Here is a 27793-nt window from a genome sequence, read left to right on the forward strand (position 1 = left end):
TAACACATATATGCTTTAATCAGAGTTTAAATAGAAACCACAAAAACACCTACTGGAAAACATTCATTCTCTTTAGGAACAAGGTGGGGTTTTTTCTTAGATTTTTATTTTTACACATTCTTGTGACATTTCCCTTTGTAGGGAACAGGAGGTTAGCAAGATCAGCTTTTTAGATGATTCCATTCTAAATATACATTTTAAACAATATCAAAACAACCAGTGGGAAGGCGAACATTCCATTAATACTGTTTTGTCTAAACAACAACAAATAGGAAGACTGGTTGTGTCTTCACCTCATCCAACCACAAAGTTGATTTCTATTGCCTCCAGAATGACTAGTTTTAAAGGACACGGAACTGTGGGGTGACCTGTCACAGTGTCAAGCACAGCCTGCTCCTGGGTGATCCAGAGACCTAGTAACCAGTGACAGCTCATGATTCCACATTGGGAAATACTCTTGGCAGGATACTTCTTGAAGATAGGCATTGCAACATGGAGAAATAAATTTATTTATTTCCTAAATAGAAGGGGGTCACAATATTAATAACCTGTTCACATTAGCACTCATTTACAAGGTCATGAGCTAGGCTAGTGACATCAGACTAAGCCCACTTAGACTTACATAATAGACTCTCCATCTGTCTGTCTTGACATCAAAACAGTAGGCTGTCACCCTGCCCAAAGTCTCACCAATAAGTCACTTATACAAATACCATTACCAGTGACAGCTAACACAAAACCAGCCCATCTTTGACTGTATTAGAAATGAGAAGTCTTTGCCAAGTTTGCAAAGCCATCCTCCATACCAGTTTGTGACAATCACTAGTTCATCTGGCAGATAACAAAGGTTTAAACTTGCAATTCAAATCAACTTTCTGTCTATACCTTGATCCACAGTGTTTTTAAAATAGATCATCCTGAAAGCTGTGCTGTGTTTCTCCTCTGCTTATCAATTAGGAAAACGTACTCTCCCTCAACTACCACCTGTAACCATTTCCGGAAGCTGAGGAGATGTGCATCTTGGGGGTCTGAGGGCCACTGTGTAAAATCCAGAGGGAAGAGCCTCAAATGCCATAACCACCCCCCCATCATCATAACCTACCTGAGGATGACGTTACCTCGGATCATTATTCCTCAGTGCACTACAGGCAGTTCTACGATACTGTGTTAGAGGAAGTACAGTTCAGACAACATTATGTGAAAGAACCTAGTTTGGATTAAACTAATAATGTGCTGCTAGAGATACTATTTTTATGTGACACTACACCTTTAAGATGGAAGCTTTAAAAACAATACCCTTGCGTAAGACAAAAATCCAATAGCACACACTCATTCTAGCTTCTTAAACTTGGTGGTGTATGTATATCAGGTCCATGTTCTATGGCCGCGAGAGTAGGGCCTCTGCCTTCCTCCAGGGCCCCTCCTGGGTGCTTCAGTGCTGGGCAGCAGGCAAGGCACCCAGTTCCTTCCCTCAAACATCTTATTCTATTTAATGTATTACTCATTTCCCTGGACAAGACACCCCAACTGTAATGATTTCTGTTCAAAGTGCAAAAGCTTCAGTGAGGTTGGTTGTCGTTTTTCATCTCTCACTCTTGGAGCCCAGAAAGACCTCCACCCCATTAGTGGCGGGTTGGAAAGGGCTTCTTTGGGAGGCACGGTCCACCTGGTGCTTCCAATTTGACTGCACATCAACCATCTTGCAAGTCCACCTGTAGTCTGAGCATCAACATTCTCTTTATTGTCTTCAGGGTCTACCTCCCACCAGTGAAATTAAATGCTTAGGTGCTAAGGGATAAGGTGCAGAGCTGGCTATTCCAGAACTTAGGTTATAACAAAAATGTGTATTTAGACTGTGCACTACTTAGCGACCTAGTGCTGCAAAAAAGAAACGGTACTTTAAGCGATTCCCGCTAATCATTTCCCCTACACACTGGTCCAGTGCAGGGTTCTAGGAACCTGGGCAGACAGAGCAAGTATGTTGATTTAAAATATTGCATTAGGCTGGAGCTGTCCTCTCCATACATAAAAGACTATATTTTTTTAAAGTTCTGCCCACAGAAAGCAATTCATTCAAGCCTTAAAATGAATTTAACTCTATGACAAATAACTTTTTCCTAAAGATGAAATCATTTAGATTTTTTTTTTTAATGTAAGCAATCTGCTTGTTTCCTACAATTTCTTTTGGAAAAGACTTTGGAAAGAGAAAAATGTATTCATTTTTCCCTTAAAATGTTAGTTTACTATTTCACATTAGCACATGCAAATAAAATTTAAATATATTACTTTAATCTGGTTACTATTTAGGCATCTTGTCTATAGATAATTATAGTTTCAAACAGATGCAAGGCATTTCTGTGACCAGATGCAAACCTGGTAGAAATCGTCTCTAGGAGTGGAGAGAAAACTCCAGAAAAAGGGAACTTTTAAGACTAAAAAAACGAAAAGTATTTTTGTAAAAGTTTCAACTCAAAAATGAAAATCCAGTGCCTTTTAAGGCATGAATGAATTTGAAACCTTTACAGATTACAAAGTAAATTGACACCGCCTGGAGCATTGTTTGAAGAAAGTAAAAAAAAGGGAAGGTTTTAATCAAGAGCCTCCCTCCCTTAAAATAAGTAAAGGCCTTTGTGTGTTGGTATGTCACAAAATAAGATACCATTTAAAACAAATCTTTCTGTTCATCAAAACCAGTCTCCCTCATTCTCCTCCTCCTGATTGTCTAGATAGAGGAGGGCAACTTTCTTTTCATCTGAAATCACCGACCTTTGGTCTACCATCCTCTGTAGCTGCACCATCTTATCAAACTCGGCCTGCTCCTTGCCCTCTTCCCCGGGGGCCTGGCGTCCATCCCCAGCAGAGCCCTGAAAGCTCACGTCGGCTGCCCGGGCACTTCTACTGCCAGCGTCTCTCCAGGCACCAGCGTCGGACACGCTATGAACTTCCGCTTCTGTCCCTGCAGGGAAGAAGACTGTGGCCTCTTGTGTCCAGCTGGGGGTCACCTCTATGTTACTCACATCCATCTGAAAGGTAAACGAAGTTTCTTTGGGCCCCAGTGCAACTTGCCTTGGTGTTCTGCTGCTGTCTGCTAACTCGCCTAGCTCAGGGGAATCCACTGAACCAGCAAGCGCAAATGTTTTGGAAATAGGTCCTCGGAAGACAACACGTTCAGAGGTTTCGGTTTCCGTAGGACCTAGCCGAATGTGCCTAAAGGATCTGCTCATGCCCGATGTCGCTTCTGTCCCTGACATGTCTCCCACACTAGCCTCCTGAGGCGATTCAGAGACGGCCCCTCGGAAGCTGTTCTTTTCAGTCATTAGGATTTTCCTACCCACGGTGTAACTACGAGTGGCCTGGGTCACATCTGCCGAGCCCTCTCTGTGGGCAGTGCTTTCTGAGTCGCTAGATTCCGTGGGTTGCAGAACTATCTGCTCGGTGGTCTGATGCCTCTGAGGCCCAATTTTGACGTGCCTGATGGCTGTGCTATTCCCTGACCACTCTTCAGTGTGCACAGAAGCTCCTCTGACACCCGACTCCATTTTGTCTGAAAGGGGGGCTATGAACTGGATTTGCTCACTGAACCCCTCTCTAGGGTCTAAGTGAAGGTGCTTTACAGAAGTCTGGGTACCCACTGACTCTTCTGTTTCAAAATAATCACCAACTTTCCCTGCCCCAGAAATGGGGCCCTGAAAAATAATTTCCCTCTTAGCATGAAACTGTTTGGAGCCAAATGCGCTGTTCCTCCCCGATCTGTCGGTATCTGCGGAAAGCTCTGCCGGGCCAGGCTCTTCTGTGCCCCCCGCCTCCTCACAGGCAGGGACAGGCCCTTGGAAGAAGACTTCTTTGGACACTTGACTTTGATGGGGACCCAACGTAAAGTGCCTCACTGACCAGCTGGCTCCAGCTGAGCTCGCCGCCTGACTTAAGTCGCCTTCCCCACTTACCTCCACCACTTCTGCAGTGGGTCCTTCGTGTGAGACTTGCTCAGTCCTCCAAATTCCAGTGGGGCCTATTTTAATGTGCCTTACAGACTGGCTTACGTCCTCTAACACATGTGACTGGGCAAAGCCCCTTGGGCTGGTGACTTCCACGGTGGCCGACACCGGACCCTGGGAAGTGACCTGCTCTGTGCTGTGAGCCCGGCCAGCCTCATCATCCTCACCAGAGGGGCTGTACAGTTCCTGGGTGGCCCAGCGCTTGAAGCGAAAGCCAGGAGCTGGGGCCTCTGCTCCAGCCTCCCTGTCTGGGCTTCCAGGTGTTGGGCTGTGTGGCTTGGTCAAACTGTCTCGTACCACCGATTCCACGGCTTTCTCTATTTCACCGGCTTCATCTTTGCTCAGCTCCTCCAGGTCTAACTGATCGGCACCCACAGTTCGCGAGAGGTTGACTTCAGCGACTAAGGTCACGGACTCACCGCCAGAGGTCTGGACTTTCTTTACATCAACTGAAACATTCCCTGGCCCACCTTGACCCTCCCTGGTGAGGGCAGACAGCTCTTCCTTCATGCGCTCCGGAAGGCTTTCTTCTAGCTGCCCGATAACCTCCACCAGCTGGTGTCTGGGCTCCTTGAAGGCTCCCTTAATGGATGTGTGAAAATCATGTGGTATTTTAATTTCCTTTTCAATGACTGTGGGTTCAGCATGAAATTCACCACTTCTAGCTTGTTCTTTCCAGTGAGTAGAACCCACATCCCCCTCCAGAGAAGATTCTGGAACATCCAGTGGCTTTACAACCTTCTCTCCCAATGCATCATCACTCTTTATTCTTCTCCGAGTCCCTGGCACAATTTCATCTTGCCAAGAGTACCTGATGGTGGATTCTTCTTCAATGTGGATCTGCCCATACACTGAGCCTTCTTCTCTGTCATGCCCCCCGGTATGTTCATCTGGAGTCGACACAAAATAACTCTGCTCTCCCTCTGAGTCACCTGCCTCCATCACTTCCTCAACATGAGTTACATTCTCTTGAGGCTGCTTGGTCTTTTTATGTTGATTACCTGAGACTGTGATATCTGTCTCTACATAACCTTCCTCCTCCTCAACAAGCCCCTTCAAGCCCGGAGACACATCATCGACCTCCTCCACTTCGAATGGGGTAGAAAACTCATCTGCCCTCTCGCTGCCTACATAGCTCACAGGCTCTTCAATGATCTCCACGTTGACAACTTTTGCTCTCCCCTCTCTTCCTTTCAGACCAAGATTGATGATATCTCCTATCATCCGCTCGGCTGATTTTCCTTTCAGCTCCACCTTATCCTTAACATCCTTGCTTAAAAGGTAGTCCAGGCCAGCTTCATTTGAAACATCAATCTCTTCAGTCAGTTTCGACTCCACGACTATCTCAGTCTTTGTCTTCCTGTCAGCAGGAAGTTCTTTCCTGTCCACATAAGTGACTTTTGTGTCTGGAAAAGCATTAGCAGATGCTTCTGTATCAGGAGACTGGGTAAACTGCTTCAGAATACTGGACACGATGTTCTCTGCAATGGTTTCAGTTGTGGAATCGCCTTTCAGAGAGCCTGTGGTGTCGCTAGTGCCCAAGGTGAACCTTGCCTCTCTCGTTTCAACCCCTCTACCCGGACCATCACCAGCATCCTTCTTCAGGGGTGTCTGGAAACCTTTTGGAGCCACCTCTGGGGTGCTGTCCTGGGATACTTCTAGACTGACTGGTATCTCTCTTTCTCTCACACTTTTCTCCTTCAATGACTCCTTCTCTTTCGCCTTTTCCCTCATTTGCTGGCTTTCTCTCTTTCTTGCTTCTTTATCTAACTTTGTCAGTTCTTCCCACCTTAAGTTTCTCTCCTCTGAAGCCTTCTCTTTAGAATCAAACATTTTCTCTTCTCGCTTTGTTTGGATGGTTCCTGGTCTGTTTCTCTCTTGCTCCCTCATGGCTTTAGCTTCCGTTTTCTTTTCCAAAATGACGGTCCTCTCATCGGACCAAGTGCTTTCAGAAGCACCTGCCGCCACATTGGCCTGACGTTCTCGGTATGACTCTTGGGCAACAGTGGACTCTTTGGCTAAATTAGTGGGGACGTCCTTTGTACCTTCAGTTCTTGGTCTATTGGGGAATGTTTTCACTTGAGCTTCCGTATTTCTTAAAAGACCATGAGCTGATGATACAGTTCTATAGTTGGGTTGACTTTTGGCAGTTTTTTCATAAGAGCTTTCCCGCTGGGTAGTGGTAAACGAGGAATATCCTGAGCCCAGGAAGTCTCTTCTGGCAGTGCTTCCAATGGCTGGCTGAGATCCGGAGTAAGCCGACAGGTTAGAATGCAGCCCCGGGCTGTGACTGAAGCTCACTGAAGGCACTTTCTGCCTTGGAAACAGATTTCTTTCATTTTCCCTCTGTAACACCGAGCTGGTATACTGATAGGATGTGTTTCTGAATTCTGTAGAAATTGAACAAAGAGTTCATTAAAATGATAGTCATCATTACCTTTTTTCATCTGAAAACCATCACCACAGGTCAAATCTCATCTCATCATAATAAATACATACTATTACCACAGGGAGGTTGGTATAAATATTTTCAATCCCCAAATTATTTCTTTTGTAGTTTCAAAAATCCTGTTACAACAAAATATAGCACTACAAATCCTTCAGCACAACACTTTTCTCCAGTTACTGATCTTAACATTCATCTATCTTAACAAATATATCAAACGTGTGATCAGAAAGCATGGCACATGGGCCAGAGAGGTTAAGGAGTGCTAGTTTTTGCCACCAAAATTTCACAATATTATGATAATTTGGAATCATTCATTTCTACTTTGTTGAGATAAGTTTATTTTACTTATTTCAGCAGAGAAGAGCTTCATGATTACAAAGCAAAGTACATAATTACTAAGCACTAAATGGCATTATCCCTCCATCATTTAATATGCTCTTATTTTTCAATGATTTCCATGTTGGGCCAACAAGTATTGAAGAATTTAAATTTAAATTAAAAAAAATTTTAAGCTTCCTGATTTCTTCTATTTTTACATTTCTATTTTTACAAACTTCTCATTTGAAAAGGTGCCAGAGCAGGAAGCCAACTAGTCACCAACACTACAATCTGTTTTCATGTCATGATCCTGGGGTTGGGAGGCAGTCCACGGGACTTCCTGCTTTGCTCTGGACCATCTGAAGAGAGCGTTACCCTTGAAGGGGTCCAAACTCCACCAGGGTACCTGCTCTTAGGAATGGCAGCTGGTGGGTAGAGTGTGGCCGGGAGCACCATCCACCCTGAGAACACTCCTTGTGCACACCCACACCCTATCCTGCTAAGCTGGGCAGAGCTTTCTTTTCCCTGGTCTCCCTAACAGCAGCGAAGGCCAGGGGCCTCTTTAGGACAGATGCCAAGATACAGGAGAGCGACCAGGTCACAACATTTTCTACAGAGATTCCTCTTTTCAAGTCAACATACTGATCCTAAACTGAGAAGTCCCAGAAATTGAACCCCCAGGAAACAGTGCAGGAACCACCTGGTTTTTAATTAGGGTTCAATGAGAAATACGGAAAATCATAGACTGGTTTTAGGCCTATCATCTTGTGGGCAAGCAGCCAGCATTATTTTATGCAATATTACAAAAGAAACATACATGCATTAATAAGCATTGATAAATTCACTATCTAGGAATGCATCTATACATTTATTCAGTGAACAGTTAATGCGCACCTGTTGTACAGGACACAGAACTATTTGGAAGCTCAAAGCCTAATAAAAGAGTTCACAACCGGTACTCTTTATTTTAATGCTTACTTCCTTTTGGCATAATATATAATTTCTAAAATAAATTTACTTTACAAATACTGTCTCTATATCCTTTAAGAAGCTGGAAAAAACAATGAATGAATGAAACAAGTTAACAGAGATACCCAGTAGCCCTCTTCCTAGGCTCCAAAATCACAGCTCAGAGTAAAAGATTAGCAAGCCTGGACCTAGACTGTTGGTCCTCCTCAAAGTTTGGTCCTGGCCTGTTTCTCTCCCCTCTCTCTAAGTTATGTATTAGACTTCCAGACTTATATCCACACGTGAAAAATTTAGGTGACTAAGTAAACCTTAAAATCTGGTAAATGAATAATTCTTACTTTATAGATGTCATATATCAACAGATGCCAGGCAGACTGACTAATGGCCACTTCCATGGACATCTCTGCTTTTTTCAACCTTACTCTCAAAATCAGAAAGCAAACTTTCTGGACATTGTCTAAGAGCAAATCCCTTCCAGTCACGGATGACTGGAACCAGAATTATTATTCTGAACCCAATGACCTGTCAGATCTGTGAAGGGCCTAATAGGGATGCTATTCCTGAAAAATAAAGATGGAAAGTGTTATTTTCTTAAAAATCGACCATCTATCCAGATTGGCTGTTAATCAAATATTCTCCTGATAGAGGTACCAAATACATGTATTCCCAATTTGCCATGATTTAGAATATGATAATACTCACAGAGACTGAAACCATGCTGAGTAAGGTATATATTGAACATGCTATATGTAATTTAATCTGCCCTTGCTTAGCCAGAAAGCTCTTTAAGATTCTATGGGGCTTTAAAAGTTTTTTTTTAAAGTTATCCTACAAGTTCTTAGGGTCTTTCTAACGAACACTAACTCGCTCATGTCAGTTCTGCAGCTCCAGGAAGCATGGGGTTTGTCCTGAAGCCTTAGGCCTGAACCAAGACATACCTAGGGCACCCGGTAAGACCTGCCGCACACATCAGCCTGCGCTGCCCATGCCGACCGAGGGTGGTGGGAACGGTGTAATTGCTCCCTGCTCTGTCCCCGGTGGGGTAGCAAGTTCCAGAGTGTTCACTGCCTGCTGCACAAAGTAATACCTCCTTATACTTGAGTCAAAACCACAAGTCTTTGGTCTGTAAAGGGCGTTCCCTCCCAAGGGTGTGATCAACAAGTCATGTTCACCTTCTCCTCACCCTTCACCCTTACCAGGTCTCCGTTAGCCCCTTCTCCTCCCTCCCCACATTGGGTAAGAAGCACCCCAAAATACAGGCTAGATAAACACGTGAGTTTATCAGGCACTTTCCCATACAGTCTCATTTACATTATTATTTAAACTATGGCCCATTAAATAAAATCTATTTGGTACTTATGAGAGGGATGAACGACCCTTCTCACAAGTTATCTGAAAAATCGTATCTAATCCCAATTCTTCCAAATAAATGATGCTTTGCTATTTATCCATGGAATGAACCCATTCAGATGGAAAGCATCTTAAAGTTAAATAATCAGCTTTTCTTATATTTACCTTGTGGCATGTTTTCAATGTGCTTAGTAAAGATCAATATCTCCGGATTACTTTCTCCTTCCAGTAAGGCTCTGTAAAAATAATTTTCAAAAGAAAGTTCATTAGGACATAAAACAGCGAGAAGTTCCTCTATCAGCCGTAGCATGTAGTATTTGGTCAATGACCACATTGTCACAGTGTGATGTGTGTTAGGACTCATGTCTGAAGATGCTGCACCACAGGGATGCAAGCCCACCTCAGCAGACCTGGCCGGACAGAACATCTGTCCAGCTGAATGAACAAAATGAGGGGACTAGGGCTTCAGAAGTATTGCAGAACCAGGCCCTTCTTGAAAGCCCTTCCAAGCCCAGGGCAAGGAGGAGGAGGAGATAGATGTGGGCCCAGGAGGGGAGGTCAGGGGTCTGGGCTCTCTGGGACGTGGAGAGGGGCCCATGTGTGGCACATCACCCCAGCCTAGAGGGCCCTAGAATAATTACAACCCCCACTGGGGTCCTTCTGGAGTCATACATCGGGGGTTGACTAGGAGCACAGCAAGGACATCTGTTCGTAAATAAGGCAGCCAGACTGCACCTGTGGTTTTCAAACTGAGTTCCAGGGGGACATCCCAGAGATAAAAAAAAAAATAAAAGAGGAGAGATGGAAGGCAAGCAGGAGAAGAGGAGGAGAAAGAGCTACAGACCACACCCTCCACCATCACCATCCGCAGGGGCATTTCATCCACAGAAGAATCTTGTTATCTCCTTTAATAAAATGGCAAAAAGCACTCGACTAGGTGATTTCCCTTTGGCTACATCTAGCTCCAAAAGTCTAAAACTGTCGAGTCTTCATTAAGTTGTCATTCACGCCTATAATTCAGTCCCCGGTGCTGAGGAGAGAGTGGACACGTCAGGCTGTGGGCCTGACAGACCCCGGTGCTGGGGGTGGGTTAGCACTTGGATGTCCGTGGCTCACAGAGACCCCTAAAATGCTGGCTGCTGCAGGCACAACAGTTGTTCAGTTGCTAGAGCAACATGTGACGCCACTAACTTCAGTTCCAAGAAATACACTGTAGATGGCGAAAGGGCAACCCAGAAGCAGGGCCCACTTGGAAATGCTGATATCACCCCTGAGAGCTGGGCACGGGAACACAGGAGGGACGCCAGGGCCGAGAGGGACTCGGCGGGTCAGGCAAACCGGCGCCGAGTTCCCACTCCACTGATTCAAATGGGGTGATTCCCACAGATGCGAGAAGCCTGGGGCAAGTGGAAGAAAGCACAGGAGGCCGCCTTCTGAGGAAAAAAGCCAAGACAATGGCGAGAGGGATTCTACTCAAGGTGTGCACGGATGGGTGTGCCAGGGAAGCAGCGACTGAAGTGCCCATGTGTGCAGATGCGGGAAGACCAGGGGCCGTGTCCAGAGCCCCAGCCCTTCCACGGGAGGTGAAAGCCAGGAAACAGGACACCAACCCATTAATCCCACACCCGCATGACAAAGCGTTTTAGGTTCCGGGAACACAAATAGCTTCCATCACCAAGAAAATTCCAAGAGGAACGTTGAGGTGAAAAGGTAAAAGTCAGACTCTGAGGGTCTGCACCCCAGGGTTACAGCAGCAGAAGAGGTGGCGTCCTACCGCCAAGGGGCCAGGGTGGCGCTCGGTGAGAAGGCCAAGTTCTATTTCAGATCCTCCCTCGGCCTGTGCAGCAGGAGCCTCGGGTTGCCACAGGGCTCTCACTCGAGCTGCCCAAGCCAGGGCAGAGAGAGCCTGTGAGGAGTCCAGGTCAGCAGAGAAATCAGTGACAGGTCCCGTGGGGGGTGTGGGGGCACTCAGGATAAAGAAAATCCCCTTGGGGGAAAAGATCTCTCCTCACCCCTCAGAGGGGAATGGTTTTTTCCTTTCAGGGAAAATCCAAACCATCTCCAAACCTTTACTGAGTTCAGGACCCTGTCGTACATGGGAGGGGGCACCAGCCCCAGAGGGGCTTGTGTGGTCGGGTGCAGGTCACAAACACCTCCCGTACCCAGGGCCTTTACTAGCCCTGGCTAAGACTGAGCACCAGGCACGGCTCTCACCCTCCGGTCTGGGACCTCACAAAGGCCTCCTAGCAACCCCATGTGCAGGGCACCCCGATGACAAGCACCCTGGCTCTGTAGGTGAGGCGACTGCAGCACAGGGAGAGTGTCTTGGCCAAAGGCACACAGTTCACCAGTAGAGAGGGAGCTGGAACCCAGGCAGCCTGAGCCTCGACCCCTCCCTTGCAAGCTGCTTAGACGTCCCTGTGAGGCCAGAGACGTCGGTATCTCACACACATTTTAGAAAGAACAAATCCTTCAGAAGGACCCTCCAGACCAGAGGAATGAAAGCATATTCAACACCTTTAGTGATTTCCATCAAAACGCCCCTACAGGGTCTCCCATAAGGTATGAAGCTGCCCCTGGGGAAGGACTCAGTTCCACTTCCGCGTCCCCCTCTCGGTGGCTGGCTCCTAGAAGGCAGGGGATGTGTCACCTTCTCCACCTGAGCACCCAGCACAGGGCCTTATAGGCACAGTTGAGACACTGGTCATTTAATTCATGCCTTAATTAACTGTACATACAACCCCCATGACACACACGGTATTCTGCCCTCCACCAGCACAGCTCACAAACTAACAGAGCAAAGGCATAAACGAGACCACTGACCACTGTAAGATTTCCTCAAAAGCTCTTAAAAGAACATTTTCAAGGAATAGACTCCTACAACTTTAAGAAATGGGTAGAGCGTTCTCAGGTTATTTTGAGAGCGCTGGAGGGAAACTGCCTCCCAGCCATGGTGACATGGTGACAGTGAGAAATGCCAACCCCCTGAATCACGGGCTATTAGTGAACATTTCACACAGTGCCACAGGTTGGCAGTCTCTTAAGCAGGAAAAGAAGCAAACATGTGAGGGAAAACCGAGTCCCTGGCCTCATTAGAGTCCGAGACAAATCTATAGCGCAGAGTGAGCTCTAAAGCGGCCTCTGGCCAGGCTCCAGGTCCTAAGAAACTACCCCTTGTCCTAACTGGGCCCCGGCAGGGCTCTCCGTCTGGGACAGATTATCCTAATGGAATTGCAGGGATATCCGCTGTTATTCGGCACTGTGGGCACCAGGTTGCTTCACTGTATACCCACAATAGATGAGGACAAGGGTGATGGAGGAAGGACAGTCAGAGGATGTTTCCAGAAGCCACACCAGTAGGGGAGCCTGCCACTCTGGTCCATGGATGGTTCACAGCAGGTGGGGAGCCTTGGGAGATGAATGGGGAACTGCCTCCCTGGCCTCCAAGCTCCAGAGAGGGTGAGGGGACTGCCTGTCACCCCAGACACTGGACTGGGAAGACAATGGATGGGGGGCGGAGATGAGAGAGAGGGGCAGAATTCCATTCACAGGACCTGCATCACCATCTGTATCAGAACAGTCTGCCCCAAACCACGGGCATCATGTGAAAGATAACAGTGAGGCGAGGGTACCATACCATTTTCGATCATTTCCTCTGTGCCCAATATTAAATCACATCCTGAAAGCCTATTCATCAACTCTAGGGACTGAAAAAAAAATCAGATGAATGACAGAGAGACCAAGATTACTAATAAAACAGAGAGGGAGCACAGGGAGTGGTTAATGGAGCAACCTCTGGAGTCTGTTGCCTGGATTCAAATCCTGGGCCTTGCTGCTTCCCAGTTCTGCGAACTTGGCCAAGTCGCTTGAACCTCTGTGACTCAGTTTCCCCATTTCTGAAATGGGGAGCACTCACAGGTTTGGGGTGGTAATTAAGTAACTGGAAAGTTCTTAGAAGAACGGCTGTCACAGAATAAGTGCTCAATAAATGCTAGCTATCATGATCACCATCATCATCACCATCTTCTACTGACCTCAGAAGAAAACTGATCGTCAGTTACCCAAAGTAGTTCAAGAGGGGAACAGATTCTGGATAACCTAAAATCATAGTGACCTGAGGATTAATTAGTTTATGCATGATGTGGGAAAGGCTAGCAACCAAATGTACCAGTTGATCTCATTTACGTATGCTTAAAACTACCAGATTTTCTTAACTTCAAATATTTCATGTAATAACCAGATAAGTCTGTGTTAACATGGTTTTATAAGTTTTCAAGAAAGTAGAATTTAATGTAAAAAACAAAACGTACGTCTTCAAGCCTTGAAAAATCCTAAGGAAATGGTTTCCTTTGGACAGACACGTGAAAAGGTCTAAAATATAATGGAGCAACCAGAAATATCATTAAAGTGATGAAATGACAAACGTCGGTAATCTCTATTGCTTCATTAGCAGTGTAAACCTAGAGACCGAATCATGGGTTCCTCAGTTAAAACACGCTGTTTCTGCCCGCTGCAATCAGACAGAGGAAAGAGAAAGCTTTTCACATCCTCCCTCTACATGCAGAGATCTGCAAAGAACATTTTTTGATGTTGTCTCCAACCTATAAACTTTTAGAAGGACTTTTGCCTTAAAGAGCCCAGACAGTAAATCTTGGCATTACATTTTCATATCTGGCCAGGCAAGACTCCCTTTGGTATTTTTCTTTGGAAAAATCATTTTGGCCCTGCTTTCCATTTTTTTCCGGTGAAATTTAAAGCAATTGTTATATCCTTCACCCCCAAAACATAAAAAACAAAGCCTCTTTTTAAATTTTGATGGAGATTGCATCATCTGTCTCCCAGATCACAAATCCAGGACAGGCCTCTTCTTACACACACAGTTTCCACATCCTTAAGTTTTGTGGGTTTTGGAGTCAGTTTATTCCTGGGTATTTTTGCACTTTTTGTTTCAATTTTGAATATCTTTTTTTTCCATTATATTTTCTAAGCTTATTCCCGATGCTTGGGTTCTGTTCTCTCTTTTTTTTTTTTTTTTGGTGGGGAGGCTATTTATTTTCTAACTGTGCTTCTACAAGCTCTCAATCTATGTCGTTTGGACCAGATCTTCCCGTCAGCAGTGGGAGGGGTCCAGGACATTGCAGGTCCTGGAGGGTCCCACAGTTTTCACCATCTTCAGATTATCGACTACTTAAGAAGCACCTGCTTTATGGAGCGGCCTCGGTGTTGGGCGGTCTAGTCTGCAAGAGTATGTGATGGGCAGCCCATTTCTCCCACGTTCCTACCCAGAAAGCTCCCCCCACCCCCAGGCCCCTCCTCACTGCCCACACCAGCCAGGCTCTAAAAACTCTTGGTCAGCCCTCTGCTGAGGCTCCCTCAGCCACTGATGTCAGGTCCTCACCACCTGAATCTCCGACTATAGGAACCTGCTGAGGCCTCCCCACACCTACTCACAGACACACACACCCCTTCCACCCCAGCACCCCAGCCCTCCAGCACTCCACCTGCCAGTGGCCGCCTCCGCTCCCCATGGCGCTGGCCCTGGGACCGTCCCTCCGCCTGCCACAGATAGTCCCACCTCAGTCGGCTGGCATTCAAGGCCCCTTCCTCCACTTATTTTCTTTTCCTGACTCACCCACCTGGAGCTCCTTCCTGCCTCCTTTCTGCCAGTCCAGTTCCTCTCTCTCACCTTCCCCAACCCACCCCCTCAAGGCCCAACTCAAAGCCCACATCCCTTGGAAATCTCTCCCCCTCACCTCGGCCTGAAGCTCTCTGCCCCTTCTCTGAATGGGCTTTATCTGACCCTGTTAGGTGGCAGTAAACCATCTACAGTATTCTCTTGGAACATGCGTTATATGACTTTAACATCTTGTTTGACTTCTTACCTAAGTATCCTGTGTCCCTCCTCCCATGCCACCCCCTACTTCCCACCTCCCCCTCTCCTACATGTCTGTTCAAATCTCCACCACCCTTTAAGATCCAGAGTGATCTCACCTCCCTCTTGAAGCCTTCCCTGATTCTCACAACTCCCTTCCCATCTCTGGAAACCTTGTACTCGTGTGTCGTCTGCGGCATTTTGTGGTGGAGGAGGCAGGTCCACGCCACCTTATCCACAGCATATGATTCTCAACACCAAGGCCACCCTGCCCATACCTTTGTGGGACCCTCTGAGCCGGCACTGCACCCTACATGCTGAGTGTCTCTGAAGCAGCCTGAAGGCACAGATCCCAGTTCATAAAACATGGCCTCACAGGTGTGGCCCACCCATTACACATGGCCCTCCATGATAGGTCCCCAAAATCGAGCTGCCCAGGACACCCAAATGTTTGGCATTGCCACAGACACCATGCTAGCTCAGTCCTCAGGTCCTCACCCAGGCTGCCTCCTCTGCCTGGAAAGCCCTTCCCACAGGATCTCTTCCTGGCTTCCCTTTTCACAAGACCCAAGCACTGCCTCTTCCAGGAAGCCTGCCCTGCATGCCTTGTCAGCCCCATAGCACCCAACACATCACTAAGCCTGTCCATCCTTTGTTTCGTCCTCCAGACTGCTGTGAAAGAGAGGCCTGGTGTTTTCCTGATGCCCCCGGGCCACTTTACAAACAGTGGCATATACACAAATCATCCGGGATCTTGTTGCAAGGCTGACTTTGATCAGCAGCTCTGGGGTGAGCCCAAGATGTTGCATTTCCAACAAGCTTGCAACGCCTCATGATGCCGATGCTGTCAGTCCACGAGGCCCTGCAAGCAGTGAGGCCCTGGACCAGTGCTTCTCGACCCTGGCTGTACCTCACATGCCTGACCCCACCGCGCAGCCAATCTAATCGGGATCTCTAGGGGTGGGCCCAGGGGTCGATGCTGTTTCAGGTTCTCCAGGTGATCCCCAAGTACGGATGAGGCTGAGAACCACACCCTGTCCTGTTTCTGAGCATCTCCCCCCTAACCACTCAGCTCCTAGTAGAATAAACACTAGCGTTCCAGGAAAAACCCGTGATTACGTACCAGGCGGATGAGCATCTCCAGCCCCACATGACTTCCCTCATGACTGGCAGATGAGAGCAAGCACGGCCGTGCAGCCTGCTTCCTCCTACACTCTCCCTCTTCTCCCAGCATCCACGGCCCCAGCCCAGCCCCACGGCCACTGCCAAAAGTCACCTGCGACGCGGTAGGAAAGGGCTCATTCTCACGTTCACCTGCCAGGTGAGGCACCAGTGTCCTCCATGGCCACCAACTGGCCAACGAGGTGTGATAAAAACCTCATGCCTTAGACTCTGAGGTTTGCTTTGTTTGTTTTCATTTTATTATTTTATTAAATTATATGTTTACTTATAAACTATGAGTCTATATTTATAAATCATAAGTTATACTAGTTTGCTATTATTTTAATGTTTCCTCTTCACTGTGAAGGTTACCAGGAAGGGCCAAATATCTGGGTTCAGAGGGTTCGTGACACCTGAGAGCTGTCCTGGAATGTGCTTCCAGCTTAAAGAGCCACAGCCCCTCCTCTGATGTTTCGTCAGGATGATGACTGTCGACTAAGCCGTGCTGGGGGAAAGGCCACTGCAGGGAAAACCCGTGGCAAGTCACACGATCTCAGTCATGGAGGGCAATGCCAGCTGCGGTGTCTGCCCCCCCAGCTCCCTGCACAGCTGGACAGGGCTGGTGAGGAGCACCCTCCACAGGTCCCTGGGCTGTGGTCCCCGGGGGGGTTGACTGTCCCTGCCCCCCTCGGTAAGGCAGGGTATGGGAGGAAACTCAACATCCTCAAAGATGGTGGGTCCAGGCTTGTAAAGATCACATGCGCACTTGTGAAAGGGTGAGAGGGCAAAGGCCACTAACACAAATAGGAATTTCATACCTGCCCTCAGAACCTGGGCAGCAACACAAAACACAGAAAGAGTCACAGAGGAGATGACAAGGGCTTGTCTTCAGGACACTCATCAATGATAAAAAAAAGCTAGGCTTTTGGCTTATACAAAGAAATGGGTTATATTCAACGGCCGTATGTCTTTCAGATCTGTGGGCATCTCACAGACTAAATCCTGAGCACTGGGAGGTGGGAGCCTGCAGCAATGCTAATCCCTGACGCTGGTATCTGCAGCTGGGTGGGGCCGGGCTCCTCATTTTCCCCATGCAAACTTGGACTTCAGAAAGACGCACAGTGAAATCAATCACTCGCCTCCCTAAAAGCACTGATGCCTCCTAAATTCCTAGGAGAGGGCCAAGTCGATCCCTATCGGGTCAGAGAAATGCCAGCCACAGACAGAAGCAGTAGCTCTGTCCCTGCTGACAGTCAGACTGCTGACAGGAGTGGAAAAGGCTCCCGATCAATGCCCTGGAGAAAAGTTAAGCTGCAGGGCTGTGGACACTTACTAAAGGTAAGGCCCTGGCCTCTCAGGCAAGATGCCCGCCTGTGCCCTCTGACTTCACAACCAAAAACTGGGGCAGGATGAAATGAGGAAGGAAAGAGCTCAAAATCCCAGAGAGACAAAGCACAGAATCAGTCTCCCAATTCCAACCCAGAGACCTGTTACAAAAAGGACACAGGAAGATCCAACTGCCTCTGCAGGGAAAAGACTCACCTGGCATCAGGTGTCACCTAACACAGGCACAGATGCGGGCTTTCTGGGCCGACCCAGCATCCGCTCTAGAACGGTGCCGGCTTTGGGGTTCCTCTCACCCCAGTCTCAGTCTGTGTGACTCATGGGAAGCTGACCCCCACCTCAAGCTCTAGAGCACTGTGCCACCGGGCCAGGGATGGGCACAGAACCCAACAGAGCCAGACAGCTGGGCCCAGGAGTCCTGCTGAGCTGGTTGGGACAGAGCCCCCTCCTCCAACCAGGGATGTGAAGCTGCAGCGACAAGAGCACAGAGCTGCCTGGGGCCCATCCCGCCACCACGCAGGCAGAGCCAGGAAGGAAGAGACCGGAGAGGGTGGCAGGGACAGAGCGCCACCAACCTCATCCAGCCGTCCGGACCTACTGTGCCTGAAACTAAGGACTGTTTCAGTTATATGAGTAATAAATGCCATTTTTGACTTGAGCCAGTCTGAGGAGGGTCTCTGTCACTTGTGAGTGAAAAAATCCTGATTGATGTATCCTTCCCCCAAATAAAGCCTGACTGTTTTGAAGTTTTCCTTATTAGTAAAGTTTAGATCATCTTCCTCAGCATTTATTAGAATACTTTATTAATTTAATTTTGTGATTGTTCACCCATGAGATTTCCAAGGAGCCTTGGGAAGGACAGGCCTCCTCTCCCCTTCCTATAAGCCCTGATGACCGTCCCCTCTGCAGGACTCAGCCACAGCATGGCTCTCAGGACAACCCCTCAATTCTCCTCCAACGGCTGCTGCAGCCCTGGGCAGGCCTCACCCCTTAGCGGCCGCCATGGGCCCAGGCCGGGGGCTGCCCCATGGCCTGCTTCCTCTTCATGGATGGTAACAAGGGCGGTGATGAGAGGCTGGCTGAGGCAAGTCTTCCAGATCATAAAGACAGTGAGACCGGCCAAGGCTGCAGTACGCACCACCAGCAACACCAGTCAGACACTTTCTTTTAATGGACATCAAAGCAACCCAGGCCACTTCGATATTCTCAGAGCAAAATCATGATCGGAAGACTGCACAGGTGGCCTACAGAGAGTGCTGACCTAGGCCTGGCTCTGCCCCTAACCAGGGGAGTAGACCTTGGTCCCCTTCTTATCCTCTCAGGTTTAACTCCCACCATCAGTTAATGATGATGCCGTTGGAAGACGGCATCGAGGACTATTCCTTCTACTCATTTGCTAAGGCAGTTTCCAAAGTCTGTTCACATCCATGATCAATTTATGCTCACAACAACCCTGGGAATGAACGGGGCATCACGCCTACTCCACATGGTTTGGTGGGTAAGGCACAGGTCCCTCACCGCCCTGACCTCTGGCTTCCAGGACCCCCTCCTTCAACTGTAAAAGGGGTGAGTGGTATCCACCCAACAGAGAGGATGACTGTGGGCAGTGATCAGCTGCAAAGGACTTAGCACAGTGTCTGGCAGGCATTAAAGGCTCAATAATATTGGCTACTGTTCTCATTCTCACAAGTGAGGAACCTCGGTCCCTCAAATTCCTTCTATTGTCAGTGTCTGAGACCTGGGCCCCGCTGTACCAGTCCTCACTGAGCAGGAAAGCTGCAGGAAATAAGGGGCACCACCTCAACCCAACGCCGCTTGCCCCTCAGGGGCAGGAAGGGGAGCGCCAAGGGGACGCGCCGCTCTGCGGGCCCACAGGCCACTCCAGGGACACTGGACTGCGTTCTCTGCCCTGCCCAGGAGCCAGCCCCTCCGAGGTCTTTGTGACTTTTTCATTTCTGTTGGTCACCCCGCATCCAAGTCAACATCTTGACAAACACAGCCAGTTGCTTAGCATACCATGCTAATCTTTTGGCAGAGAGGCAGTTCTTCAAGGCCAAACCCGGGGGGAGTAGAGTCAGAGCCCTGGGATTTGAAGCAACAGTGCACAGGCAGATGGACTGGGACTTTCTGGGTTCGAATCCTGCCCTCCACTTTCTAGCTCTGCAGCTTCTCTGAGCAAAGTCTGTTCATCTGTAAACACAGTACTGAATTCCTGGGATCCAAGGAGCTGACATGTGTAAAGCTCTTCAACTTTACAGTTGAAGGACATGCAAACACCAGGCAAGGGCGCAAAGCTCGGCTATCCCCATCACCGGGGGACACCTGCTCCACAATCTGAGTGAGGCCCCGCTCTTCCTCCTCCCTTTGGCCCTGGACTCCTCCCCTGGCCACGCCAAGGTTTGATCTCTGTTTGTCACAAAGCCACAGGGACTCTGCAGGGGCCGAGGTGACTGCACACTGCCGGTTTCATCAAGGCAGACTCAGCACGGCGTCCTTACCGGTAGGTTGCCACCTCCAGGCTGAGGTTGGTCTTCACCTGCACGAGCTCCTGATAGTCCCGCAGCCGGTCGGCCATGGCCAAGGTGAGGGCCGCCTTCTCATCCTCCAGGCAGGCAATGCCTCTCTAAAGAGAACAGAGGGCTTTTAGATCAGAGGACTGGAACTTTGCTGGGTCGAACTTAAGGTACCAACAGTTCAGAACACAAAAAGAGATGAAAGACCTCCAGGCTTATTAAAGATGCCGTCATTACAAGGTTGGTTTTAAATACTGTATTTCTTCTACATGGAAGATTTTTTTTATTGCATATGCAAGATTTTGATGGGACACTGGCTTCTCTGTTCATACTCTCTAGTAATAATGAAGGCTCGGGAGTTCATTAAGGCATCTGTGCAGTTCACACATCAGTCTGCTGAGGAAAGTCAAAACATCAAACTCAGCAACTAAGACGCTACTGAAAATAAGCCAAAACTAGAACACAGGGCTTTTACAATATTTAAAACAGAAGTCACACAAATTAGAAATAGAATTTCCCCTAAACTCATCATTTCCCCAATAATAAGCAAGTAAGTTGATACATTGTTCTTTGTTTCACCTAGAAAAGTTACTTTAAAATCATCTGGGGAGAAAAGCTACATTAATGAGACAGGAATATATTCTGGGCATAAATGTCAAAATTCAGACCCAGATATAAATATTCTTTTTTGACTGTCCATGTAGGACATGGTTAATAAGCGCTCCCTCAGCATGTGTTCACACCGCCCCCACGCCTGGTTAATTACATCTGTCCCTCCGTCTCCCTGGCTGGGAGACACTGAAGGGCATGGCCGGCTGCCTTATGCATCTCCCGCCTCTAGAAAAACACCCTCCGCATACAAGTCACACAGCACGCACTTAATTGGTGAATTGTATTTAAAATAAATGATCAAGGTAATATTACCCTCCTCAAAATGTACCATTTTAAATTGTCATTTTACCATTAAATTTGACATTTTAAATTGTCAATATCTTTTAATTAATAAATACAATGGCTTCTTTGTACTATTTTACAGTTTTGTGTTTTTTCCTTAGTTGTTAACCAGTTACTCTGGGGAATAATCAACTGAGCAAATATTTAAACACTGAAAAAAGTCCATATACTTTAACTTCTGGTTTGTTATGGAAAACAGCATTATTTCTGAACACTATACTAACTAAACAGGCTACACTTTTTAGATATTTAATCTTTGTGGAATTCAAAAATTGTAAGACAATCAGGAGAGGGAATTTCTTTTCATTCCTAGTATAACCCCTCCACCAAAGGCACCTGGCAATATGCTGAAGGTACACAAGACACAGGTAACGTCTGCGAAACCAAGGAATGAACTTAACTAAGATCTCACACTGGACTTGCCATTTAAAAAATGTGTGATCAGCATGTAAACAATTCTGCTTCCCATAATAGTTCTATTGCTAAGCTAATAATTGCTGTTAGGTTCTCTTTGTGTATATAAAATGTGCTAAAAACAAAAACTGAAACCATTTAGCTTTTAAAGCAAAGGAGTAAATTTAAGAACTGCTAGCTAGTATCCCAGGGTGGATATATGTTCACAGCCCCCAAAGCTGGCATTGTAAATAGATAAAGACGTTTACCAAAGCAGACCATTGGCCAGTCTTGATTTAAGTGACAGTTACTAGACTTTAGTCATGATATTCATACATTCTATAGTTAAGTTTCAGTGTTAAAATCCTACATTTCTGTTTTAGAGGGAATATAAACTCAGGTACAAGATTATAGTATAAAATGTGCTGTAAACATAAATATATTATTCCCATCTACTGCAGAAAATTCAGCCTAAATATTAAAGCTTGAGAATTTGTAGTAATTTATTCTTCATAAAGAAGTTCAACTATGGTTAAATTGCTTAGAAAAAAATACCAGATGCACTCAATTCTCCAGCCACAAACCTCCTAAGCAGGTCAGGATTTCCCTGCCACGCCCAAGAGGTAGGCACGAAGATGTTCCCTCCTCCCAGACGGCACAGAAAAGTTCTGCACCCCACAAAACAGGAGGAGGAAAATCAAACTGTGTTTAAGGTAAAATAAGCATAGTTCCAACAACATTTCCATGTGAGTCAACTCTTCCTAAACTGTCAAAGGAAAATGAGCTGACTTTTGGAAGCAGGAACGTAAGACTTATTGGCTCCCGACCATCTCCACAGAAAGTGTAACCGACCCTGCTGGCTGAATAAAGCTTCAGACTTGGGCTCCACTTGGCCAGAAGTTTTCAAAGGGGCCAGGCCGGAGGCCCAGGAGCATGAGGCACTGAACACTAATTCTAACCCAGCAGAAGCATTTCGCCTAATGTTATCAAAGCTGGGAGAGAGGTCACCTTTTTTCGTTGCTATTTAGAGAACTTTTGGGCAGCATCACAACTGATGATGAAACGTGGGTCTACGCCAGGAAAAGCACACTGGTGTTAGTGTCCGAAGAATTCTCTTTCTCTTAATCAGACTTAAGCCGCTGCTTGCTGAGCAAGTCACACTGACATAATAGGAAGAGCCTGCAAATGTCATGGTCACGTCCCTCGCAATCTTGAATGCTAAAGCTTGAGGGAATTTAAATACTGTGATAACCTCATTTAGATACAAAAACTAAATGTATTAATAATAAGCATCGCCTGGATGCTAATTCAGTATTTATCGTTCTAGTCCAGACAACACTGTGAACTCCACACTCATCTTACAATTCCAGGTGGGCAGTTAGAGGCATCTCAAACTGAACTCTGATCTCCCACCCAAACCTGCCCACCTGGACCAACCCCCTCAGCAAAGAGCACGCTCTCCTTCCTTCCAGTTGCTCAGGCCACAAGGCCTGGAGTCAGCGTTGATTTCTGCCTCTCTCCCACCACATCCAATCCATCCGCAAGGGCCATGGGCTTAAACTCAGAGCAGATCCCCTTCTCAGCCCCCTCCGTGCCGCCCCTGGCTCAGCCTCCAGCACCTCCTGCCTTGATTACTGCAATAGTCTCCTAAAGAGGTCTCCCCGCTCCCACTCCTGCTCCACACAGTCTATTTTCAACACAGCAGCCAGAGCAACTCCATCAAGACTGAGTCAGGTCACCTCCTGCCTCTGCTCAGAGCTTCCAGGGGCTTTCCATGGCACTCACGGCAAAACTCAGGTCCCGTAGCGGCCACTATCCCCCTCACTCACTCCACCCCACCCCACCCACCTCTTGGACACCGTGCACTGTTTCCACCTCAAGACCTTTAGGATCAAGGGACTCTCTCTGTTTTGTTCTGTTCACTGCTGTATCCCCAGCACTTAAGAACCAAGCTTGGCACACTATGTGCTCAACAGCGGTTAGCTGAAGGAATGAATTGAATGTGTGTACCCTGTAAGCTATTTTCCTTAACCCCGTTTCACAAATGGGGAAACTGAGACACAAACAGTGGCAGAGCCAGAATTCAGGCCCAGGTAGGGCAGCTACAGAGCCCTGACCCTTAATCACACAGCTAATTCAGTCCCCATTCCAATCAAAAGCAAGTTCTCATTCAATCATGTTCTGAGGACTTGGAAGTCTTTCACCAACAGTAAGCATTGAAGGCTAAGAGCTCATTTTCACAAGCAAAAATCCCAATGTTTATAGGGTAAGGCTGGCGCAAACCACAAACATCTTAGGTTTTTGTACAAAGCCCCTTCCTGCAAACCGGGAGACAGGGTGTGTTACTCAGGCTTCACTCCATCTAAACCACATATAAAACCCTGGAATGTGCATGTCAGTTCAGCACATTGTTCTCTGGCAAATCTGAGGTGAGGGGCCTAACAGAGAGAAGGCATGGGGGCCACGTGGGAAGGACCACTTTTCCCAGAAAGAGAGTCCTAGCGAGCATCTCTCCCCCTCAAGCTGCAGAGGGGCCCAGAGCCAGGGAGACACTGGGCACTGTGTGGGGGCTCCTGGCTCCCGGCGGGGGGGGGCCCCACTAAACTACATGGAACACAGAAAAAAGTAAATGAAAGAGACTTAACACTGAAACCATTCTGACGACAGCCAGCTGGAAGGGTCTGATAGCGTTCTAGGCTTTTAGATTAACAGAGCACTGCTGGGCTGGCCCTTAGGAAGAACAATTATCATTATTCTACGAATGCAAAGAGAATACTGGTTAAAGGTTTATCTTTGATGGAACAGACAGAAGAGAGGAATGGGGCCCAGGGGTTAGATGCTCAAGCACTGGAGCCTGAATCAAACCCTGGCTTAGTCACTTACTGACTAGGTGACCTAAGTGCCTCAGTTTCATCTGTAAAACGGGGCTAACATCAGTACCCACCTCATAAGACTGGTGTGAAGACGGAGAGTGAATATGTGTACCTGTGGTATCCAACACACAGAAAGCACTTGATGAAGGCTAACTCTTAGTAATGAAACATTTATTATGCACATTAGTTAAATCAGGTTTCATATTTTCAGTCTCCCCAGAGTGAGTTTCTATAGAATTTGAAAAAATCAGGGGGTTGTGGTTAAATCATTGATACTTTTAAACAAAATTCCTACCATTTTTACACTAAGAAAAAAATACTAATGCTTGGTGTTGAATCTTTTGGAATGCAAGTTGAAATACAGTTGCTTTAAGCTAACTGGAGAAAGATTCAGGATATGGATAAGGAAACAACCAGTACAATGCAACCTCGACAAATGGGAACTGAAAAAAATCCAAGTCCTTATTGCCCTTTTTCCTTGCCCATTACTTTTTGGGGAAAGAAGCAAATTCCAAGGAGACAGGTTATCAGTGGACAGGAAGTTGAGGGTGGGATCCTAGTTCCAGGTCAGGTGTGACCCCAGGGAAGGCACTTCCTGGGTGGGCCCCAGGTCCGTGAATCAAAGAAGCGCTGGACAGTGATTCTAACTGCACTCCTCGAGCCCCGCCGCCCCCCCCCCCAATCAGAGGAACTCCTCTCTCATCTCTTTCACATCTGGGGTTGCACGTAAGATTTAATTAGCAGGAGAAGGGTTCTGCTGCTAAAAAAGCACACTGCAACCTGAGCTTCAAGGTCTGAAAGGAGCCAAGTGAGCTATGAGTGCATGTGACTGGTGAGGATTTAGCCTACACAACGCGCCTCCAAGAAGCATTTTCCGAACCGATTTACACAACATGGGCCCTTGAGGTGGTGGTAGGGGTTCCCTACAAAGGGGGTTAGGGGGTAGTCCATTTGGCAGGCACTCCTTTTTGATTAAAAGCCCTGTGAAAGCCTACATGAAAGACACTTTTTAACTTGCACTCAACACAAGCATGGGGCCCCGTGGAACCAGCGTCCCTGGCCGCCGTCACTGGCAAGGGAAGTGCTCTCGAGTTGTAAGCTCTAGAAATCAGCACACGCTTCAGCCAGTCCCTGTCCTTGCTCCACCAACAACCCTAGAGGGTTGTCGAAACCCTTGAAAATTATGAGGTGGAGGCCAAACAAAACCCACAATCCAAAAGATTAAATTCCAAACAATTTAGGACTGTATTGCTTTACATGATTTCCCATCTAGCCTCCAGCTCCTTGAATACTGAAACCCCAGTGCAGCGCTGGGGACCCAGGGGGAAGTCAATGGATACTTGACCATTTGCGGACGGCTGCCACATCCCCACAGTTCTCTATGCCACACCACCATGTTCTCCTTCTAATTTTTTCCAAAAAAGCACAAAATCACTCTTAAAATCACAAATCTTTAACTCACAGCTTCAAACTGTTCCCTTAAAATATTTCTGAATTCATGTGGATGTTATTTTAAACTGTTGTCCTGAGAACTACTGATAGTATGATTTGGGAATATTTCCAATTCTGGCAGAGAGTGGGCAGGACCAGGGCCAACGTTAGGACTGGACTGGGTGTACACTCAATAAATCAGCCACAGGTGTCACCCTGTCAGTGTCAGAGGTCTGAGCTCTGCTTCTCCAAAATAGCAACTGTTTATATTACTCTGCGCTTGTAATAACATCCTGCCACAGAGACCCGTGTTTCCACCACTTTTACACTACCCAGAGATCTTACGTCAGTCAGCTCGGACTGTGAGAAAAACATCCCTAATTAAGCTCTTTTCTGCATTAAGGTTGCTGCTCCTCCCAAGAACAAACAAGGCAGCGGCCCAGGGAGCCGCAACCAGCGGCCTCCAGCTGGGAACTCATCCTGGCAAAATAAAAACCATTTTGGAAAACAATTTAAGTTTTTCCCAGGGGAGGCCTAGAGCCAACCAGGCTGCCATTTTGAATGGCTCCAGGTAAGGCCTTGACACTGCCTAGAAACCTTCCAACACTAGGACTTACTGAGAAGGAATGAGCTGGCACCTCTGAAAGCCACTTCTGGAAGTCAGAAGGACTTCTCGATTGACTTTTATGTGAACTAGGTCTACGAAGCGCAGGCAACTGAGAGACCCTAGAACTGCCAGGGTGGTTTGTCAGGATGCGCCCAGTCACGTCAAAGTCTAAAGAAGGTGACAACCTAACGAGATGCCGGGGATGGGGCTAGCCACCGGGACCTGCCACAGGGCACTCGCCTGCTCTTCTTCCAGGGCGACCCCTCAGCGCCCGGGTCCCCAGGGCGTTCGGGTACCCTCTGAGCCCGCCCCACCCGTCGGCGACGCCGCGCCCCAGGTGAACGCGCTGCGGGTCCAGAGAGCCCCGTCGCCCTCGCCCCCTTCCCAGGCCCCCACTCCCCGCGCGCAGGGCGCCCGGAGTCGCGGCGGGGGCTGGGCGAGCACACTGACCTGCCGCTCCTCCGCCTGCAGCTCGTACACCTCGCGCATCCGCAGCAGCTCGTCCTCCAACAGCACGCGCAGCTGCTCCAGCTCGAGTGCCTCGCGCCGCAGCGCCTCCGCCTCCTGCGCGCACAGCCTCGTCTCCTCCTCGGCCTCGCGCCGGCTCTCCTGGCCGCGCCGCAGCATCTCCTCCAGCTCGCGCACCTCGTCCTCGTACAGCTGCACGGTCTCCCGCCACGACTCAGCCACCAGCAGCGCGTAGCTGTCGTGCACCTCCTGCAGGCGCGGCGGGGGCGCGGAGGGGCCGACGGCGCGGGCGCGGTAGTGCATGGTCAGGCCGGCGGAGCGCTCGCGCAGCTCCCGCACGTCGCGCTCGTGGGCCTCGTCGAGGCCGCGGCGCTCGGCCTGCAGCCGGCCCAGCAGCTCCTCGAGGGCGGCGTGCGCACTCAGCGCCTCCTGCAGCTCGCGCTGCTGCGCGCCCAGCTCGGCATCCAGGCGGCCGCGGGCGGCGCGCGCCTCCTCACCGAGCCGCCGCAGCTCCCACAGCTCGCGCCGCAGGGCATCGCGCTCGCCCTCGGCCAGCGCCGTGGCCCAGCTCAGCTCGTCCAGCTGCTGCCGCAAGTTGCGCGCCTCCTTGGCGAAGCGGGCCTGCCCCTCGGCCCACAGGCTCTCCTGCCCGCGCCGGCTGCGCAGCTCCTCCTCCAGGAGCAGGTTTTCGCGCTCCAGCTCCCGCACCCGGCACACGTAGTCGTAGAGCCGGGCGTTGAGCTCCTGCAGCTCGGCCTTCTCGGAGCCCGTCTGCAGCCGCCAGGACAGCATCTTGCTGGGTGTACGGGGCTCTCCCGGCTGCCCGGTTCCCTCCTGCCCTGGTCTTGTCCCCTCCGCCGCGCTGCTCCCGCCCCGCCGCCGCCCAGGAGGCTCGCAGACTGGAACCAGAGCTGGCGCACCGCCGCACTTAGCGGACGCGGCGGGCGGGAGTGGGAGCGGGCCACGGCCTCCAGCCAATCAGAGAGCGGCCCGGCGCGACCACTGCGGCCGGACAGCACCCCCTGCCGGCATGACCGCGGCGCCGCGCCGCTGCCCCGCCCAGGGCCCGGGCGGCCGCGAGTCCTCTCAGGCTGTC

At 48.7% G+C, this 27793-nt stretch overlaps 1 protein-coding gene across 2 annotated transcripts; it reads right to left on the reverse strand.

The window, feature by feature from the left end:
- Positions 1 to 27589, reverse strand: SYNM (synemin). Of its 2 annotated transcripts, XM_058542363.1 has the most exons (5): positions 26680 to 27589; positions 19957 to 20081; positions 9247 to 9317; positions 3945 to 6385; positions 1 to 3023 (listed from the first exon to the last, which is right to left on the reverse strand). In XM_058542363.1, exons 1-5 carry the CDS (start codon positions 27487 to 27489, stop codon positions 2685 to 2687), a joined length of 3786 nt encoding a protein of 1261 aa, XP_058398346.1. In that variant the 5' UTR covers positions 27490 to 27589; the 3' UTR covers positions 1 to 2684. The 2 variants fall into 2 exon arrangements, with proteins under 2 accessions (XP_058398346.1, XP_058398345.1); XM_058542362.1 differs by having other exon boundaries at positions 1 to 6385.
- Positions 27590 to 27793: the final 204 nt, after the last annotated feature.

Source organism: Diceros bicornis, chromosome 5 (assembly GCF_020826845.1).
Source record: "Diceros bicornis minor isolate mBicDic1 chromosome 5, mDicBic1.mat.cur, whole genome shotgun sequence".
In the NCBI taxonomy this organism is placed as follows: Eukaryota; Metazoa; Chordata; class Mammalia; order Perissodactyla; family Rhinocerotidae; genus Diceros; species Diceros bicornis.